This window comes from Bicyclus anynana, chromosome 1 (assembly GCF_947172395.1).
Source record: "Bicyclus anynana chromosome 1, ilBicAnyn1.1, whole genome shotgun sequence".
Classification (NCBI taxonomy): domain Eukaryota; kingdom Metazoa; phylum Arthropoda; class Insecta; order Lepidoptera; family Nymphalidae; genus Bicyclus; species Bicyclus anynana.
In genome coordinates, this window is record NC_069083.1 from 9418114 (window position 1) to 9438295 (window position 20182).

General features: G+C 37.1%; 1 protein-coding gene across 3 annotated transcripts in view; it reads right to left on the minus strand.

The window, feature by feature from the left end:
- Positions 1–362: 362 nt before the first annotated feature.
- The window catches only part of LOC112046897 (band 4.1-like protein 4), an 84237-nt gene continuing 64417 nt past the window's right edge, over positions 363–20182 (minus strand). Inside the window, exons 6-21 of one of the 3 annotated variants that reach the window (XM_024083738.2) lie at positions 17935–18055; positions 16312–16399; positions 16076–16228; positions 13511–13665; positions 12263–12357; positions 11302–11380; positions 9913–10101; positions 8373–8522; positions 7672–7747; positions 7475–7560; positions 6754–6936; positions 6163–6300; positions 5337–5576; positions 4651–4921; positions 2772–2962; positions 363–2100 (exon numbers count right to left, since the gene is read on the minus strand). In XM_024083738.2, coding sequence (XP_023939506.2) covers positions 2085–2100; positions 2772–2962; positions 4651–4921; positions 5337–5576; positions 6163–6300; positions 6754–6936; positions 7475–7560; positions 7672–7747; positions 8373–8522; positions 9913–10101; positions 11302–11380; positions 12263–12357; positions 13511–13665; positions 16076–16228; positions 16312–16399; positions 17935–18055 — 2231 coding nt within the window. In that variant the 3' untranslated portion in view covers positions 363–2084. Of the gene's footprint in view, positions 2101–2771; positions 2963–4650; positions 4922–5336; positions 5577–6162; positions 6301–6753; positions 6937–7474; positions 7561–7671; positions 7748–8372; positions 8523–9912; positions 10117–11301; positions 11381–12262; positions 12358–13510; positions 13666–16075; positions 16229–16311; positions 16400–17934; positions 18056–20182 lie in introns of all 3 variants that reach the window. The other 2 variants (XM_052888263.1, XM_052888307.1) reach the window with 2 other exon arrangements.

The window sequence follows — 20182 nt, forward strand, 5'->3', positions numbered from 1 at the left end:
ACAAAGACGTCGTGAATTAGGCATGAAATTTCGATAAATTCACTCGAAATGAGTCTCTACGTATTTCTTGTGAAATACAGCGCAACTACCAATAATATGTTTTAATAAAGATTATTGGAAATTAATCTGCCAATCAAAAATCGCAATCACACGCAGTCTTATGGTAAGCGTCCACAGATCCATCGTACGTATCGGACGCATCGCATTGTAGTATTATTTGTATAGAAAGTCAAAGTCATACAAGTGCGCATCGTACGGATTTTATCAACCGTAAAATTAAAAATCCGTTACTTGCGATGCGTCCAATACATACGTTGCAGGTGTGTGGACGCCTACGTTTAGGACGAATTTAATTTAAACAATTAAATATTATATATTTTATTTCACGAGAATATTAATTATGTCATGTACAATGAGTATTTTGACGTTGTTTAAAACCTAAACTACATAACAATTTTATATACATAATACACACTAACTTAAGATATTACAATACGATACATTAATAGTTAAGGAAAATATATCAGCTAGTAATACCCGTCATCAAGTAAGATAAATAAATCCATAATATGAAGATATTGTATTACACAGTTCCTGCTGCTTATTGAAATTCGATACTTGGTAACGCACACCATCACCAACTGAGTTTAATGTACTGATAGCCTGCTACAGTCAGACATACCACATTTTATAAAAGCTGATACTTTGTTATAGCCTATGCTCCTAGTATAGGTTAAGTAGCCGAAGGGTCTTTGACTCATATCAAATTTAATATAAACAGTATTAATTTCACATAGTACATGGAATAAGAGTCCGAAAGATATTCGATATTAATTAATAAAACTTAAGGATTTCATAAAAAACTTAATCTAAAAATCATGTTTTTTTCAAATTTTCCAAAAGCCAAAAACGCTGTCGTCTATTTTGTGCCACCTTAATGTTACTTGATGTACTAAATGTCAATTTAAAAAAGTGTCAAGTAGCCTATTACGGAGTTTGGGCTGTGGGCTACTCGTAAATGTCTGGCGACTGGGGACATGAATTTATGATAGACGGTAGAAATTATCAAAAAAATACGTTTTATGATTTTCTAACTGTTCAAGTATATTAATAAAAAATGTCATTCTATACTTGGCAATTTTTTCAAGTATAGCAATAAAAAATTACGAATTTAATTATTACGAAATAAACGTATTTTTTGATCTGGAGTCTGGACCCTTAAAACCTAAAACTTAACCCTTAAACTACCTTCCAAAGGCAATAATACATACCAGGTAGGATCAAGTTGACAAACTTTCAACCTTTATTAAACGAGGTATATCTGACTCTCGCAGGCTCGTCCTATAAATATTACCTTTTTCATAACAACTTCAATAACGTTAAATTAAAAAGATCTCCGCAAACAGAGATCATCCGAAACAAAGCGATGTTTACACAGCCGTTATTTTGTAAACAAAAAATACAATTTTTATAACAAAAGATTAGTCGAAGCTATTCAGAGAAAGAGAAATTACTTCGCATTTCTTTTAAAAAGTTTAATGTCTGGATGTAAGCTCGCGGCTTCATCGCCTATTCGAAAAACATTTGATAAAAGAAAAACACAAAGCTCATATAATATTTATGACGGTAATTTGGTGACCTTAATGGCTCTCTCTTTTGATAACGAATACTTAGCTATTGTTTTTTTTTGTACAAAATGTGTTTGGAACGTTTATAAGACAGACAGTTTACTTAACATAGCAATTATAAACCGATTATTTACATAATATACAATTTTTATTAACTGTTATTAGCAGTAGGACATTATGTATATTGTGAATACAGTTTGTGAGTTTGACAATAAAATTACGATCTTTACCTACGTAAAAGTAATAATGTAAACTTTTCACATGTGTTTTACTTTTAGTAAGCGGTGTCGTGTAAAGAGATAGTAACTTTATTAAGGCGGTTAACGTCGAGAGCAATTTGCTGGAAGAATAGCTTGTATTATAGCTCGGTGCTCATCTCGGCGGGCCCCGGAGGTTTGTCGTTACTAGACGCGTGAAACATTGAATCCGCGCTACTGGAAGGGGCTGCCACTGAATTCAATTGCTCTGTAACCTGTGCGAGAAACAACACATAAAACATATGTAAAACTGAAAATAATTTAACATGACATTTATTAACAACACAATAAATTAATTACACAGATTAACACAATAGACAAATCAATAAACGGTTAGTCAAAATGTTAGATGTTAATTATCCTTAACCACGGCTACCATAGAATTCGTAATAGCGAGACAATAGAAGTCGTGTCCACGCGTGATCTTGTCGCCTCACATATCGCAGGTGACAATATACACTTCAATTCAAAAGACGCGTAATTCATGGAATCGACTTTCAATTACATTGCGTATTACTTACGATATCATCTGGAATGCGCCATTATTATATAAAGAAATGTATATCGCACACTGCGTTATAGTCAACTATGCTTAGTTACATAACAAAGCGGAAACACTGTGTTGTGTTCCTTGCTAGAACCGTCGGCGACACTAGTCTTTAAAATTACGAGTGTAACACGCCACTTCTATTGCCTTGTTATTAAGTCTTCTATTGCCACTATCCAATAAAACCCATGCACATTGCACATACAAAAAGTAAACAAATACAAACGAAAACGGTGCCTCCGCGAGCAACCGGGAGGGGTAACAAACCAGCGTGCAGCTATGCATTCGGCTATATGTTGCGACATAAATTGCTGAAACCTCCGTGCGACTTTTACTTACTGCGTGCTTTCTATGAGAGGTTTTAGAATAATGTCGAGGGTGTTGTCGTGTCGCGCGTGCGATGGGTGCAGTCGCGCGTGCGTTCGCGCCACGTTCGAGTTGTAGTCGCGCGACTCCCGCGTCGGTCGCGCGTATCGCCGCGCCAGCGACCCGCTCTCGCCGACCATTATGTTGTTGTTGCTAGCATGTCTCTGTGTGTCCCAATCACATACGCTCGTCAAACTACCAGTGCACACCTTGATATACTATAAACCATAGATTATAATTATGCAATATAAGAAAACCCAAAGAAACAAGGGTAAAAATTAAGCAAAATTCTATAGTGATGATCTCTGTTGTGTCTGAGTTGAACAGTTTATGCCATAAGTTACAAGTGAGAGGGGAAAAAGGGAAGATATACATTTCAATGAAATCATTTAAGAATTTGTTTTAATTTAGGATATATCTATCTCAAATTTTGAAAAAAATAGGAAAGGTACTGTATGATGGTACAGCATAAACTAGAAGCCCTTTTTCTAAGCATAGATACGAGTATATGCACAAGATAATATATCACAAGATGCGAGACGCACACCACAGATATTCGCACTACTCGTATGTCAATACAAAAATTCGACAGTTTTTCATACAAAAAAAATTAGAATAATTGCAATATCAATGACATAGCCTGCTTCAAATACCTACCCAAAAATGTCGACCAATTCTTCAGCTATGATAAAAGTACCACAGTTCTGAATCTAATAAAATAACGGGCTGTGTAGTTTTGTTGCTTTTCGCTTAATAATATGATGGTACACTATATTTTTATATAAGTCGTAGTCGCATTGGAAAACAAAATCATTGACCTACATCGTTAGCTCATAATTAAGAAATGATATCGATCGCAGTCGAATTTTTGTAATGAGATACTTAAAATACGGCCCGCCATAATATGTAGGCGATTTTATAAGATCAATCAATATATTTATTATATTTTATATGTAGGCATAAGTGTAGTCAGTTTATTAGAGAAACTAGCCTACAAAAGATGAGATTACAGTATATATTTAAAATGTAAAATGTACCACATTTCGAATACAAATTTTATTTCCTTCACTTCAGGTACGGCAAGGCTGAATGCAAAGGAGGTATATTCAATATAGCCTGTACATGTTAATCTTTAGCGTCCCAGAAACTGGAGCTGCAGATTATTTCAACAGCCCTTGTAAATAATGGTACAGATTTTACTGTATGTTTTATGTAAATAAAATGTAATACTTTCTATAGCGGAGAGATTAACTTCTTTTATATTTTGACAGCACTAGCTTTAACTCTCTCAGAATACTTAGTAGGGTCTGTCAGACCCACCCACGTGAACGCAACCGTCTACAGTAGCATGAACTATGAACCGGTGTATGGCTTCGAACGTGACTTTGCATCTAAAGAAAATGTTAATGAGGAGATGGTTTTTTTTATATTAAACTACTTGTAAATTGCCTAGCCTTTTTTAAAGTTTAATTAAAAATTTCAATGAGTTTAGCTATATATATAAATAAATATTATTTATATATTTTTAAATTGTTTTTATAATATTTAAAGAAAAGTTATCACATTGAAAATTCGGGTCTGACAGACCCACCAGATATAACACGGAACTTAGTTTCAGGCATGAAATAGTAAACATTACAATTCACATTTCAATACAAATTATCTTGTACATTATATATCTATCGACTAATATCGAGTACCTAGTTATGATACCGATGATTGACAAAATAAGGTTCTGATTAACTGGTTTTTCTTTTTAATTTAATTTAGTTTCTTTATTTTCGTTTGGACCTTTAAATTACAAGGGCCGTTGGATCGCGGAAGTATGTTAGGAAGCAAAGCGCAGACTCACGAAAAGGGAAAAGCCAGAGTCCGCGGGACCCGGGTAGTAGCAGCGCGGCGCGAGGTCGCGCGGGCGGCGCGCGGTGGCGCTGTCGCTGGCCACTGACAACAGCGAGCGCTGCGAGCCCGACGGCACGACCCGGCGGCCGGGTGCCGCGGGGGGCCGCCGCGTCAGCGCCGCCGGGCCGCCCGCGCCGTACCCCGCGACCCCGCCCGCCCGCCACTGCCTACTCACTGGCACTTGCGAACCGCCTGCGCCGCACTTTGCGCTGTCACTCGACCTGGATAATTTTCAGTCAAGTTCAGACACAGTCAAACGTCGAACCGATTACTTTTTAATATTTAGCAAAATTAAGGTTGATTTACATGGTATTAAAAAGAAAGTACTTTGCTTAGACCATGTGGAAAGATTGACTACCTACATTATATAAAGCTGATGAGTAAGGTACCATTTACAAAATGTGGAAGAAATATAAAAGAAAATAATACATAATGTAATGGTCTGGGCTTTGCTACAAAAGTACTATTCTCGGAGTAAGTATGCGTGATCTAACTAGAAATAACAAGATCTGTAGCAGATCTAAAGATACGATACGAAGAGATCAGCATTTTCTAAAGTCCGTACAGAAGGTTTATGTCCAAGCTGCTGATCAAATGATGATGATGAGATGCTCAATAAAATATTAAGTATTTTACCTCTCGGAAGAATAGGCGTAATCCTGATCAGCACCCAGCCCAGAGTCTGTATGCTCATGCGACACTCGCGCGCTGCCCGAGATCAGTTCGCCACTCGAACTGTTACTGTTACTGTTTGTCACGGGACTGTACGGGTTGTTGTTGTGTAACGCCGGTGTCACTGTGCTTTTATATCCGTTGTTCATGAGGAAATCGTCGCCTGTTCTCCCGACGGTTTCGTCGAAGCTTGGGTAAACCCGCCTAAAAGACGATCACAAAATGTATAAGTGATAAAAGCTTGTTAATAATAATTATAGCTTGACCAGAAATATAAATGAATTGGGGGACGCAGCTAGTATTTTTTGTAGTAGACACAAAAGGCAACAGACAACAGATTAGCGTATTGTTGTAAGTCTAAGTATATACGATTTAGTTAACTCTTAAGTCATAATACAACACTGAACCATTTTTCACCGATATATTTTTAGCTAACTGGCTACTTATTGCAACAACTTGAAGCTATAATTTCGTGCTAAAAATACTTTTATTCTTTCTTCTAATTCATCATTATGACACAAACTATCGAATTACCTTGTCTCGTACACGCATAATTTGTTATCTTTTTTGAGTAAAGCATTTATTTAGGATGGGTGGATGATTCTATCGGTCTATTCTTCTCTGTCCATGTTTTAGTCATATGTGTAATAAAAGCAATTAGTTATAGCAAGGTTCTAAGTTTTTCTGGTCAGGCTTATTATCAATGACTTCGATATTTATGAATTTCACACATACAGAATTTTACATATTAAATGGTATTCAAAAACATGATTGTTTATTTTCCCCATACCTGCCATGTTTCTCATTGGTCCGATGCGTACTCAGAATGCTTGAGTTCGATCTGAGAGAACCTTGATTGTGGTTGTCGTGATCACTTTTGTGCGATGAGGTACTCTTCTCTCGTCTAGAAAGTGATCCGTGATCGTTTCTAAGGAACATAATTGGTCATAAAAAACAGTGTAATATTGTACAAATGTGCTTATTCTAAAACTAAATATCAATAACATGCTTATATTGTGATACTTTATTTCGATTTGATTCGATTCACTTTTAATGCTTAATTTAAGTCGACTGTAAATCATCTTCAGACGTTGAATCGATAATATTTGATTGCACAGTCAGTCACAATTTTTGTATTCTATAACAATGAATATACTCTTATCATACTGATCTACCTACACTATACAAATAGATTTTAGCAGAAACTCACACCAATAGGTACATAAAAGACATGACGCAAAGTAAGCACTAGCGTAAACTGGTCAATCTAAAGAAAACAATTTTACAAAAACAACAATTTTAGCTTACACTTAATCAAAAAATAACGTCTTTTATGTTAAGTAAATAACCAAATAACAAATTAAACTTTCATGTCACGTACTGTCTATGTTTTGATGACGTCCTGAGCTTGGTATGCCGCGCGTGGCTGGTCTGAACAACGGTGTACGGTATTTCTTTGAGCTGCTCCTCGGTCATTCCTGTAGTGTCGACTAAAGAGAATTCGAGGTGTTGCTTCAATTCACTCGGCAGCCATTTTTTTTCATTCGGCGAACGTGACCGTGACCTGGATAATAACAGTTGTACAAACTTTTGACATACAATTTTTACTAAAAAATGTGTGACTATAGTAAAACTGCCTAAAAATCAAGAATAAATTTAGTAGAATTTTTTGTAGTTAATTAGTTCTTTTTCCCCCCTTGGGATATATAAAAATTACACGGCGCGCTTGGTGGGTCTGTCAGACCCTTAAACAAAATCGCATATAATTCACTGTTAAAAAGGCAATTATGACGGTTTTCATTATTTTAATTCTTGTTTTAAAATGATGTAATAACAATACTGAGCTTAACTGTTTTAGCAAAATTTGTTAAATAGTTGAAAAACCTCGAATAATAATCGGTAATCAAAATTAAGGATCCGTGGAACATTTTTACAATTATTGATTACTATCAAGTCAGTTTCAGTTTTCCGTGATTACACTTAGGTTTAAATCTACAATATAAAACTTTCACGAATAGAGATAGAGAATTAGTTATTTTGTAGTGAAGGAAAAACTTTTGTACTGATGAATTTGAAGAAAAGAAAAAATAGCAAGTTTATACCGATGCTTTTTATGTCTCCGGGGTCTATGGGACGATCGATGCGTTCCAGTCTCCGGCTCCATTTGCGAACGTCGGACATTCGCTACCTGCATTACAGAATCATGTCTTTACAAAAGAAAAATAAACTCCTCGCCGTAGTCTACAGGAGTTGGAACAAGAAAGACATTATATTTATTTTATTCAATGGAAGCACTTACTTGCACGCCTCCGCCAACCGACGTTTGCCTTAATACCTCCTTCCATTGTGACTCGGAGTCGACTAGCTCGTACTCCCTGAAATATTCAAGTCATTAGCGGAAGATATTAATACCATAGACGATATCAATTAAGTTTTAGTTACACTTCAATAAATGACCAAACTTTTGATACGTCTGCAAAAGTTAAATTGCGTTTCTTTCATTTGCAATTCAGGTTATGTATTTGACTAAATTGTAATGTGAAATTTCCGATATTTCGACGTCAAGGTTTAAAAAAAAATACAGTTACATAACAATTTACAGCATGCAATTTTAAAGAGAAAGCTGTTTCTAGATTTGTTTTCACATTTCTGTATGCTCAGCTCAGCTCAAGAATCAATAAATAAAATAATACAGTCAGTAATAATATCTACTAAAATTACTCCACTCGTATATTTTTGTATGAAATGTATTTGACACCAAAGTGAGTCAAATTCAAAAACACTCTTATTTAAGACAAATAAATCTTAAAAATGCAAAAAGAGTGAATATAAAATAAATTGATTTTTGAAAATAAATGTCGATTTTTTGCTCATTCCATACAATACTACATTTTATTTAAGCGTACTATATTTTTCGGAAAAAAAACCCCAACACGTCGGCTTGTCGAAAAAGTGTTCTTTATATAAATAAAGCAGTATATTTATATTGTGAAGGCTAACTTAGTGTCGGGTTGTGAGTCGTCCTTTTCCGAGCCCGACTCGTGCTTGTGTCGGGAGCGGTGTCGCCGATGTCTTCGTCCGGAGCGGCCTGAACCGCGGGACAGTTCGCTCTCTGCGTCCGACTGCTGCCTACGGGAGCGATGCCTGTGCCTGACAACCAGAAAGAATAAACTTAGATTGTATTAAATAAATCCTATGCTATCCGTTTCAGGGACACTATTTTTTTTTCTAACCTAACTAAACTAACAGGTATGTACAAAACGATGCCTATCTTTACAAAGAAAAAAAGTGTGGTTATACGTTGTTTTACTTGCTGTTTAATGATTGCGGGCTCCGAGTGCTGACGACGAATGCCGATGATCGAGCTTATATCACACAGTTAAGAAATGAAAATTATTAAACTATATTTATATTAAAATAAAAAAATATCTGACATTCAATCAAAATCTATGAAAACATTTCTAGGGTAACCATTTCAGGGCGACAATTCATTTTCATACAGAACTAAACTAAAATGTATGGATAGGCCTTCTAAAGCGTGTCTCTATCACTCTCCTATGGGAAAATCTCTGTGAAAATTTTCTAGTGTAAGTAATAATTTTAATGCCACAATTAATTTTCAAACGTAACTAAACTAAAACGTAGGAATGTGCGAAGGCCTATCCATACGTTTTGCTTTAGAAGTAAAACGATGCATGTGACTACTGTCTATAGATAAGCCAGAGCAAACAAAACTTTGAACATTTTAGAGGGTATAAATTCCAGTACCAAAATTAATTTCTAAGCTTTCTAGAGTGTAGTAATATAGATGTTGCTATAAAACAGTACAAATCCTTTTCTTAAGTAGATTGTATATATCCATTAAAACTTTTATACACAAAAATATCTAATTGAAATAGGGCAGGTATCTGATGAAAGCCTTGGAATTTTTGAAGAAATTATTAAATATTAAGCTTTTAAATCGCTCTAATTTATCTTCAGTTATCGCTATAACCATTGGTTGCTATTGGTTTTATTGTTTAAAATAGTTATTATTTGACCACTATGATCAGAGCCTAATTTATTTGCCGCCATGACCAGCCCTTCTGGAGAATACACTTGACAATAAATAATTATTAATATTAAGTACTGATAGCTGTGAGTTTGTGAGTCAGTGTTCCGTAATACATAAGATGTGTATATGTTTGCTTGGAGTTTCTCTGCGTGGTCGAATCAGGAATGAGGAGATCCGCAGACGAACCAAAGTCACTGACATAGCTCAGCGAGTCGCGAAGCTGAAGTGGCAATGGGCGGGCCACTTGGTTCGAAGAGCCGATGGACGTTGGGGTCCCAAGGTGCTGGAATGGCGACCCCGCACCGGAAAGCGCAGTGTTGGGCGACCCCCCACTAGGTGGACCGAGGATATCAAGCGGGTTGCAGGGAGCCGCTGGATGCTGGCGGCTCGAGATCGTTGTGCTTGGAGGTCCATGCAAGAGGCCTATGTCCAGCAGTGGACGTCTATCGGCTGATAAGGTAAGGTAAGGTACATTTGATTTCTTACTTGCGATTTGACCGTGAATCGTTGGAGCTCTGCGAGTCCACAGAGGCGGACCGGTGTCGGGGCACTGGCGGAGGCCTATTGGCGGTAGGCGACGCAGAGTAAAGGCCTCGCCGCGTGGGCGCCGAGCGGGTCGAGCGAGGAGATCCTCCGGGGCCGATCGGCGGCTCGCATGGACCTTCTCCGCTTATCCTGTGAGAAATTATACTACTAATATTATAAACGCGAAAGTTTGTATGGATGTTTGGATTGAAGCTACTAAAGCGATTTAGCTGAAATTGGGAATGGAAATAGATTTTACTCTGGGTTGACACATAGGCTACTTTTTATCTCGAAAGAATCCATGGTTTCCCGAGATTTGCGAAAACTGATGATTTTGATGATATGAATGTTTGTTACTCTTTCACGCCTCGACTACTGAACCGAATTAGCTGAAGTTTGGTATTAAGATATATTATAGCCTGGATTAACACATAGGCTACTTTTTATACTGGAAAAATCCATGGTTCCCGAGGGATTTGTGAAAACTAAATTCCACGCGGACGAAGTCGCGGGCGTCCGCTATAAAAAACGCTTAGCTTGTTATTTAATGTTTTTTTATACGTCCAACCGTTTTTAAAACGGTTGGGCGTATAAAAAAATTATTAAATAAAAAAAAAAGAGGGCAGAGGGCCCACAGTGCTTATTTGACTGGGGTAGCATTCGACTTGTGGGTTGCAATTGAGATGCATTTGAATATCTCTGTGGAGAACGAACGACCTTACAGTACCTACAAGTAATGTTTTTTTATTACATAAAAACATATATTAACACTGACTCTTACAACATACACGCTCCCTGAAATATAACACATAGCTGTCGTCATCAACCCATATTCGGCTCACTGCTGAGCTCGAGTCTCCTCTCATATTGAGAGGGGTTAGGCCAATAGTCCACCACGCTGGCCCAATGCGGATTGGCAGACTTCACACACGCAGAGAATTTAGATAATTCTCTGGTATGCAGGTTTCCTCACGATGTTTTCCTTCACCGTTTGAGACACGTGATATTTAATTTCTTAAAATGCACACAACTGGAAAATTGGAGGTGCATGCCCCGGACCGGATTCGAACCCACACCCTCCGGAATCGGAGGCAGAGGTCATATCCACTGGGCTATCACGGCTCTTATCACATAGCTGTACGACCTTATATTCCCAAATTCAACAACTATATCATTTAAACATTACAAAAAGTAAATATTGTTCTTACAATTTAATAAAACAAAAAGTTAAATATTGCTACAATGTTGTTGGCGAAATTTTGCGGTTTTCCGCAATGAAATAAAAATTCATTGCACAAATAAACATGAATGGGACTTTACAGGCGTGATAAAAAGCAACCCCCTACTTACGAATTAGGTCGGTGTACTGAGGTAGGTTGTTTCATTTCTGGAGGGCAGTCTTTTATTCTCAAGTCTTCTAACTTTGGCACTGTAAAAATAAAACAATGTTAACGTATTCAAAAAATACAAAAGTTCACCTAAAAACTTTGATAAAGATCAAAACTGTTAACTTATTCGAAAAAAGAAATAAAATTTCGCCTTATATACAAACTTAGATAAAAATAAATAGACTAAAGAAAATACAAGTACGTCACAACCTTTTTTTTTCCTTATATACCTACAAACTTAAATAAAATATAAACTTTAACAAAAATACAAGAACAACACAACTTTTTCTTCAAAATTAAATTATCATGTAAAGTAGAAACCATTTGTCTATTCATTAAATATGATTTATTTATTAAAAAATAATAAAAAGTATACGCCTGTCCCGATAAATAAACCTGCACATAGGTTATTTTTTATCCACATATTCCCAAAGGAACAGGATCTGTGCGAGACAAACTCAAACACTCAGTACATAATAACTCCGAGAAATTTTTAAAGAAAAAGTCCCGGTTTCTCCTTCTGATAAGTATCTAATTTATGAGTTTTATCATTAGTTTTGTCTTTAAATTAGGATATTACAAGTATAAAGAGGTACCTAAAGTTAGTGAGGTTATAGGGTGTTTTCTGTGGATCTACTAAATCGATTTTGAAAAATCTTTTATCAGTAGAAAGCCTGTGTCATAGCTATACTTGGCCCTTGTATTTCCACGGGAACTTTAACTACGCGTGTTACTAATTTGAGATAAGCTAAGAAAGTGACAAAACATGGTTAAAAGACACTTACCAGAAGGTGGTGAAACCGGCCATTAATACGATAAATTCAGTGGACACAAAGCTATCGATGACAAGAACCCATTATTTTTATAATAATAATGGAGGATACATCAAAGTAAGGTGTCGAGTGAAAAATAATGAAAAGTACCGTCATGTAGCGAAGTGTAGGCGTGCTGGCGCGCGAGCCGGCGCGAGGGCGTGCGGGTGAAGGCGGGCGGGGGACGGGGGCGCGCGCCCCGCCCGCTATAGGGAACACGTTGGATTTATTGTATTTGTATGCGCGTTATCAACTGAGTCGTCTGACCACAACATGGCTAAGTTGAAGGTTAACTTAGACCTTACATAGGACTTTAGGATTTGGAGCTCAGAGCATCGATAAAAATCGTTAGATGGGCCCCTCCATACTAAAGAACACACAATTTTATGTCATTACCCAAAGACGTGCACGCTCATCTTATCTTAGTACGTAACAAGCGCATGCTGTGAGTGGACGTGGACTTAAAAAAATATTTACCTACTGTTGTTTTTTATTTTAATCCTTTAATTATGCCATCGTGTTCATTTTGGAAGTGTAAAGACACAAGCCACAACATGAATAAAGAGAAATGTGTTACGAGTGTTGACGTACTCAATGTGCGAAACCAATGACAATTCCGCGACGCGTTGAGGCCCATCTAACGATCTACGATCGATGGCTTAGAGCACATGTGCGTTATCGACTGACTCGTTGGACCATAATATAAAGCTAATTTTAGGGCCTACTATAAATAAAATCAGGTCTCCCTTCATAAAGGAGAAAGGATTTGAAGCTTAGAGCCGCAGTGCTACAATACGTAGGTACTGACGGGCAGGGTGGGATAATAAATTAAACAAATTATGGTCACACGACGGTTGATAACGCGTTAATAATATAGACGTTCTACTTCGTTGGTACACTAGTTAACTTATGTGGCTTCGAAGCACGAGGTCCAGGGTTCGAATCCAGGGTCGGGCTATGATCTCCTAATTTGTGATTTGATCACGCAGAGATACTCCAAGCATATCTTGCTCTATCGCCCACCGAATGCCTCTGAGTCTTCCAATAAGCCCATAGTTAGCGACCAAGTCCCGAATTTTGTAGGTCATCACTGACAACGGTATGACTCTTGTCTTTATTATTATCGTGGAGCTTAACAAACAGCCCAGCATGAAAACGGAATTGTTGAATAAATTTTGGAAAACTCTTAGTAGTTTACTTATTTAATTTACATACGATAAGTTTGTATTTTTATCAATCCTTATAATGCATTCATATTTTATGGAAAGTTATTATCGCTATAAAAATACGTTCTGTAAATATAAATTAAGGATGCTCCTTAAATGATGTAATTTTTATTTACATACGATATGAATGTACCTGTTTCTCAGTCTTGAACCCAACGCAAATATATCAGCCGAAGCCGGCGAGGTTTGCTGCAAGCGGAAGAAGGTGTGGTGGTCGGAGCAACAACGCCACAAGTGCCGGCACGCCGCCCTCGTCGGCGACTCGAACCCGTACGTCGAAGTGTCATTCTGAAAGAAATCATCATCTTGTGCCATCCTCGAACCGAAGTTTGGCGGCTTATATGCAAAAATCTTTTACATTTTACACCGTCTAATTTGTGTCTTTGGCGACCAGTTGATGACCAGTTGACCAATTGACCAATCCATATCTTCTCATATATCAGGGTCGGCAACAAGAGGCTCACAAACCGCATGCGGCTCTTTGGATATTTTTAGATTTTTATAAGCAAGAAAGATGGAAACGGAAATTCTGTAAATTGTAATTTTGGCTCTACGAACTCGAAAGGTTGCCGATGACTGCCGACTTAGACGATGACTTAGAAGATTATTCTTATAAGTGAAAACTGCGATTCTAGAAAATGTCCACGGACGTCAAGTTATATTCGCACAATGGTATATATCAGACCAGCAAGAGCTTGTCCTCTAAATTTTGACACAAATATTTGTAGAGTTTTGGTACTGAAACTATCGTGAGTATTATCCTTAATTAAGAAATATAATGCACTTGACTATTTATTGTCGGCTTATAACTATGTAAAATTTTCCTCTTTTCTAATTAAAATAAAACTCTTTAATTTTCCTTTCTGAATTTTTCTCGAATTCTTGTAGTCTGCTAATTACTTTCAAAGTCTACCAATCATATACAAGGGGTCAAATAAAGATCTTCTAAACACGGCGTTTTAAATACAGTTGTAGTTTATGTCAGCCCAGTCTTGGATTTATAAAACGCGGTCATAGCTTGGCGAAGTCTGGCGAAAACAAATATGAAGAGCTAAACCACAAAACTGTAATTCTCTGGCTCTCACTCACTTAATTCAATTCGTAGACAGTTCAAAACTTTGCGTCTGCTAGAGTTTTCACTAATTAAAGTTACATTTCGTTGTTCATTTTAGCACCACTTGTGAGAATTTCATAAAACCCTACCAGGGACTTAACGTTTCCGCCAGAATACGCCCAACTAAAAGCCAAACCAATGAATAGAAAACTGATATATACCTATTGCAGATCTATTTCGAAAGCTTTGAAATCACTGGGCTTCGTAAACGAGCTCCTCTCTTACTGTTTTCAATTTGGAACTTTCTTGTATTGATATTTTATTAAGATAATACTACAAAATGAAGTAGAGAATACTTTTTTGCTATTCTTTTACATTCAATTATTATAAACAACACAGTAAATTATTAGTAAAGTTAGGTTATCTGCCTACTTACAAAGAAAATTAAAGAATTAATCTGATAAATAAATAACATTTAATAAAAATTGCAATTAAGTGCCACCAAATCAATTCAAAATATGGAAATATTGCAATCTATTCTTTCAAATTATAATTCTTTTACATATTATATGAAAATAAATGGACGATATATGATTATAAATAAAAAATTAGGTGAGTCTCAACTCATTGGCTTCAGGCTCGCGTGTACAATAATAAGAAAAGCAATTTTCCGACGTCTCCTTTGATCAGTGTTCATTTTGCATGAAGAATGTATTTTAAGGCAATTTCGGGACCCCTCCCCTATTTTTAAGATACTTCAAAGGCGCCCGCGTATAGCGGTATCTCCGGGCTGCGAGCGGTGGCAAGTGCTATCAGCGCGCGCCAAGAGACCGGCAAATATGACGGCTCAGTTATACCAGGCTTATCTGTAATTGCTGTCTACGAATGTCTTTTAAGAAAGCGAAGCAAGACGGACTCCATCTCGCACAACTATTCAGAGAATTCCTTATCTGCTAGAGCGATCCTCACCGGCGAACGGGGTCAAGCGTTTCACGCTTTAAACTTTCCACGAAAAGGAATATTTTGAAAATCTCTCTGGCGTAGTTGGTGTTGTTTCAATAAAATGTTTCTCGATTACGGGTAGTATTACCATTGATTATTTATGTTAGTATGGAGGACAGGTATCAATGTCAGTATAAATAAGAGGGTATTTGACGACTAGAGTTCAGTTGTTTGTTAGGCAGCGTGGACACTGTCACACTGCCAATCGCGTTAGTAATTTTGTGCAATAATGTTTGTGTTGTATTGATAATGTTTTGTGTTATAATCAAAAATTGATTAGTGTGGACATGGAGATTATGTTGGGCAGGGAAGGCGAATGTTTATGCATTCTAAAGGGATCCCTTAAACCTACTCCCAAGGTCACAAGTCCTGGGTCCTGCTCGAGGTGTTTCCTCTACCACAAAATAATGGTACAAACACTGTTGCTGCTACTACATTGTCCAATTTCCGTGGCTAGTTAGCACTACACCGGTAAGTACCGCCAAGCGATTTAGCGTTCCGGTACCGCGTAGAAACCGTCACAGGTATGGGTAAAATAAAACTTGTATCTCGTCCAAGCACGCATACTTCCAATTCAGACTGAATCGTCGATCGCAGTTAAGGTTCACAAACTTGTCATTTAAAAAAAAAAACTCTACTTACGTTTTTGTCAGCAACACGAATCATAAAATATCTCCCTTTGTAATAGAGTTTCGATACGCGCGGCCAGTAATAGGTAGCGACAGTATGTTTTCCACGTAGAAGCAACAGGCCACTTGGCGCTAGCCCCAGGAAATATTCCACGCTGTCTTCGCCCTGCATTAAATAAATCGCTTCTGTTTATTTCACAGTACACTGAAGTGTTCATTGTAAACACGGGAACATTATTAAACACTTACCAAGACCGGATGGAGATCGACTCCGTACATGTCGAGCCATTTTACTTTGTCCAAGTAGCTGAGTTCCGCTTGCGCTGGTGATATACCTCTGTAACAAACAGAATCAGTTCAAATCGCTTTTCTTAATCATCATCATCATGACAACCCACATTTGGCTTACTGTTGAGAAGTCTACTCTCAGAATGAGAAAGGTTAGGATAATAATCAATCGCGCTGGCCTAATGCGGATTGGCAGACTTCACAGTCGTAGGGAATTAAGAAAAAATTGGGATATGTAGGTTACACACACGAAGAGATTTAAGAACATTCTCGGATATGCAGGTTTCACATGTAGAGAATCTAGAACATTCTTGGATATGCAGGTTTCACACACGTAGATAATTAAGAACATTGTCTTTACAATAATTTTGTATTGATTTTATTTATAAAAAATTAAGTATGTAATTTTATTTGTCAAAAGATAGATATAAGAATTAATTAAACCGTAAGGAGTGGGGTCATTTAAATTAGAGCACTGCAGTATTTCCGGGCATGTACTGAAATACTACATCATAGAGCATAGGACTACAAACCCACCACTTTGTATTTATACGTGTTGATGGGTTTTTAAACTGTACAGCCTTTATTAAAAAAGACGAACGGGGAATAATGTCAAAGCGGCGGTCGGCTGCGAGTGGGGAAGGCTCACTCGGCGCTAAGAAGGGAGGTACACATCATTTGCATGTAATTGAAGGCTTTGTGACGAGCCACCGGCGCCGGCCACAGACTGCATCTTTGCATAGTTAAAAATTCATTCAATTAGGCGAGAAATGTGGCATTCGGGGCGTTCGGGCAAAGCAAAACTAGCTGAAACAAAAAATCGACGGTTTTATAAATAAAACCGAAGATTTTTAAGCTACGTATATGAATTTAAGCGGATATATTTATTTGGACGGATACTGATTAATTAATTATTTATTATTTACAAACACTGCCTACAAATGTCGCGGTAAACAAGCGTATAAGTACTTCTTTACCACTATTATTAATATTCTACTACTACTGTATTTTTCATAATAATCAGCCAACTTAGCAGCCTCTACAGGGCTAGATCTCTTTTCTTGTAGAAATGGAGCTTAGACCCACCACACTATAGTGTTGGTAACATAGCGTGCTAATGTTTTTGATTTTGTCACGATCACTATCGGTTGTTAATGATTGACCAGCGGGCTTATTCACTATACAAAATTGAGATTCTATGTAAAAATGTCCTCCGGTGCTTACTGGTGGATACACAGTAGGTTAATGACATTTTATTTGAATAGGTTGATAACAAAGACCAAAATAGTGAATAGGCCACCAGGACTGGTGGTCAAACATGCAGTTCTCAGAAGTACAGAAATCAAAATTTTAACTGAAAAAATCCACCTGGATGGGGTCCCATGAACTTAGGATCTCAAAGTCTGGAGCTATATATGCTAACCATTAACGAGGCAATCACTGTAATCAAACATTCTTATTTCTAATTAAGACACTGTATGTTTGTAATAAAATATCACATAACATCGCCGGAAGTTTACCGTACAACTACCTATGTGCAAAGAAAGGAAGCTCAAAGAATATTCTGAAGGAAACAAGTCTCACGTAAGCGTTCTGTGAATATCAGCCGCCCTCGCTTCCAGTTCCGGCGTCTGGTGCGCCAGCAGCCTGAACTCCGACACGTAGCTCGGCATGTGACGCCGAGGATCGTAATCACCGAGCTCCGCTGAGGCATGAAACAAACAATGTAATATAAATATCAAAGAGATAAGTTTACTTAGTACCCCGCTTTGTGACCGCTCGTTCAGGAATACTGGCATGCTTATTTACGCCAAGCAATATCGCTGTGTTTCTCTATCTGTCAAAATATAGATCCGTCTCTTGTTCCTTGCGATGATTAGCGCAGGGAATTTTAAAGGCTTTTAAATATCAAAGAGATAAGTTTTTTGACCTCGTTTTTTGACCGCTCGTCCAGGAATACTAGCTTGTTTATTTAGTAGGTAGCCCGTTTTGGGACCGCTCGTCCAGGAATACTAGCAAGTTTACTTAGTCCATACCCTGCTTTGTGACCGCTCGTCCAGGAATACTAGCATGCTTATTTACCTCGAGCAATATTGCTGTTCGTACGAGATCCGTTATTAGAAATATATACCTACCCTCATAATTTAATCAATTGTGATTAGAAATAAATGATAGATAATATTGTTATAAGTTAAAAAAAATATTGTTTTGTCACTATTTAACTAGGAAACCTGCAATAGTGCAATAGGCAATGAGTCAAGGTGAAATAAATGATGAAATAAATGGATCAATTATTTCTAATCACGATTGAATAAAAGGTGAGAGCATATATTTCTAATAACGGATCTTAGACCATGTGTTTCTCTATCTGCATGTTAAAATATAGACCCGTCTCTTGTGCTTTGAGACTATTAGCGCAGGGAATTTTTGTGCTTTTTTGTAATTTCCGATCTAGTGTTAAATGAAAATTGGCTACCCTGGAAATAATATTAATTGTTTGCTCCGCGGCAACATGCAAATATTGCGAGGTTCCTGTGTGTGACTATTTATGTTTTAGTTTTATGAGGTGTTTTGTTATAGGTTTTGCTACATCAAACCAGATCAATTGTTCTTGTAAAAAGGAAGCACTTATATAAGCGTTTATATAGATATGCAATTATGTAGACTTAAAGCGTTACATCATCGAAAAACATGAAAAACCGCTAACTTGTTAAGGCATTTATTTAAAAACATTTTTCAACAATAGTAGAGTGAGTTTTCCTCGACGTAGATAGGTAGGTTTAGGTAGTTAGGACAAACTTTGATGATCTTCTGATTGCAATAAAATATGTATCATAATATTCTTTCTGCTCACTTAAATATTAATAAGATACTTTCAACTTATATCATGAAAATAGCAAATATTTTCTCTTACTCGTACAATATCCTGTTATAAAACAGCATAAACATTTCTCAGATACGTGTAATATGTATTCAGCAGTCTTATTATAATTCCGACCCCGTCTTTAACAAATCGTAATTAATTTGGTTAAGGCGGGCGAATACGTGTCCTAAATAAATACGCAGAACGATATGTAAACGCAACTTGTAATAGAGAACTTAATGGGTAAACAAAGCCCTTTATTCTATGTAAATGTTCATAAGTTTGTTTATTATATTTGCTCGATTTGGAAGATACATCTTTACTAGTCTCTGCATAATGGTAGTAGATAAGAAGATATATGTGTATTTCTTATTCTAATCTTTATATTTTAATTTTTTACAAGTTAGCCCTTGAATACAATCTCATCTGATGGTAAGAGATGATGCAGTCTAAGACAGACATCATACTTGAACGCTAAATCGCTTGGCGGTACGTCTTTGTTGGTAGGGTGGTAACCAGCCCCGTCCTAAGCCTTCCACTAGCCAGACCTGTCCGTTGTCTGTCCCATGTCCCTGTCTGTCCCATGTCCCGTGTCCGTTGATGTATCTTGGACACGTACAAAGCGTTTTGGTTCTTCGTTCTTGATCCGCACTGCGAAGTTATGAAATGCCCTTCCATCTTCCGTTTTCCCTACCACCTACAAGATCGGTATATTCAAGTTTCACTCTTGACTAAAAGGCATCTTTTAGGCAATAGCGTTCCACCATAGGCTGCATCGTCGCTTACTGTTAAGCATGATTGCAGCCAAGCGCTCGACTATATGTATAATAATAAAAAAAAAACCTGGATAAATATAGGTAACATTCCGTAAATCAGTGAACCTACGAAGCAGTTAAAACACTTGCAAGTAGAAAAGACCAGCAATAAGTTTTGAGTAAATAATTAAGACGACGCCATGACGCTTTCTAA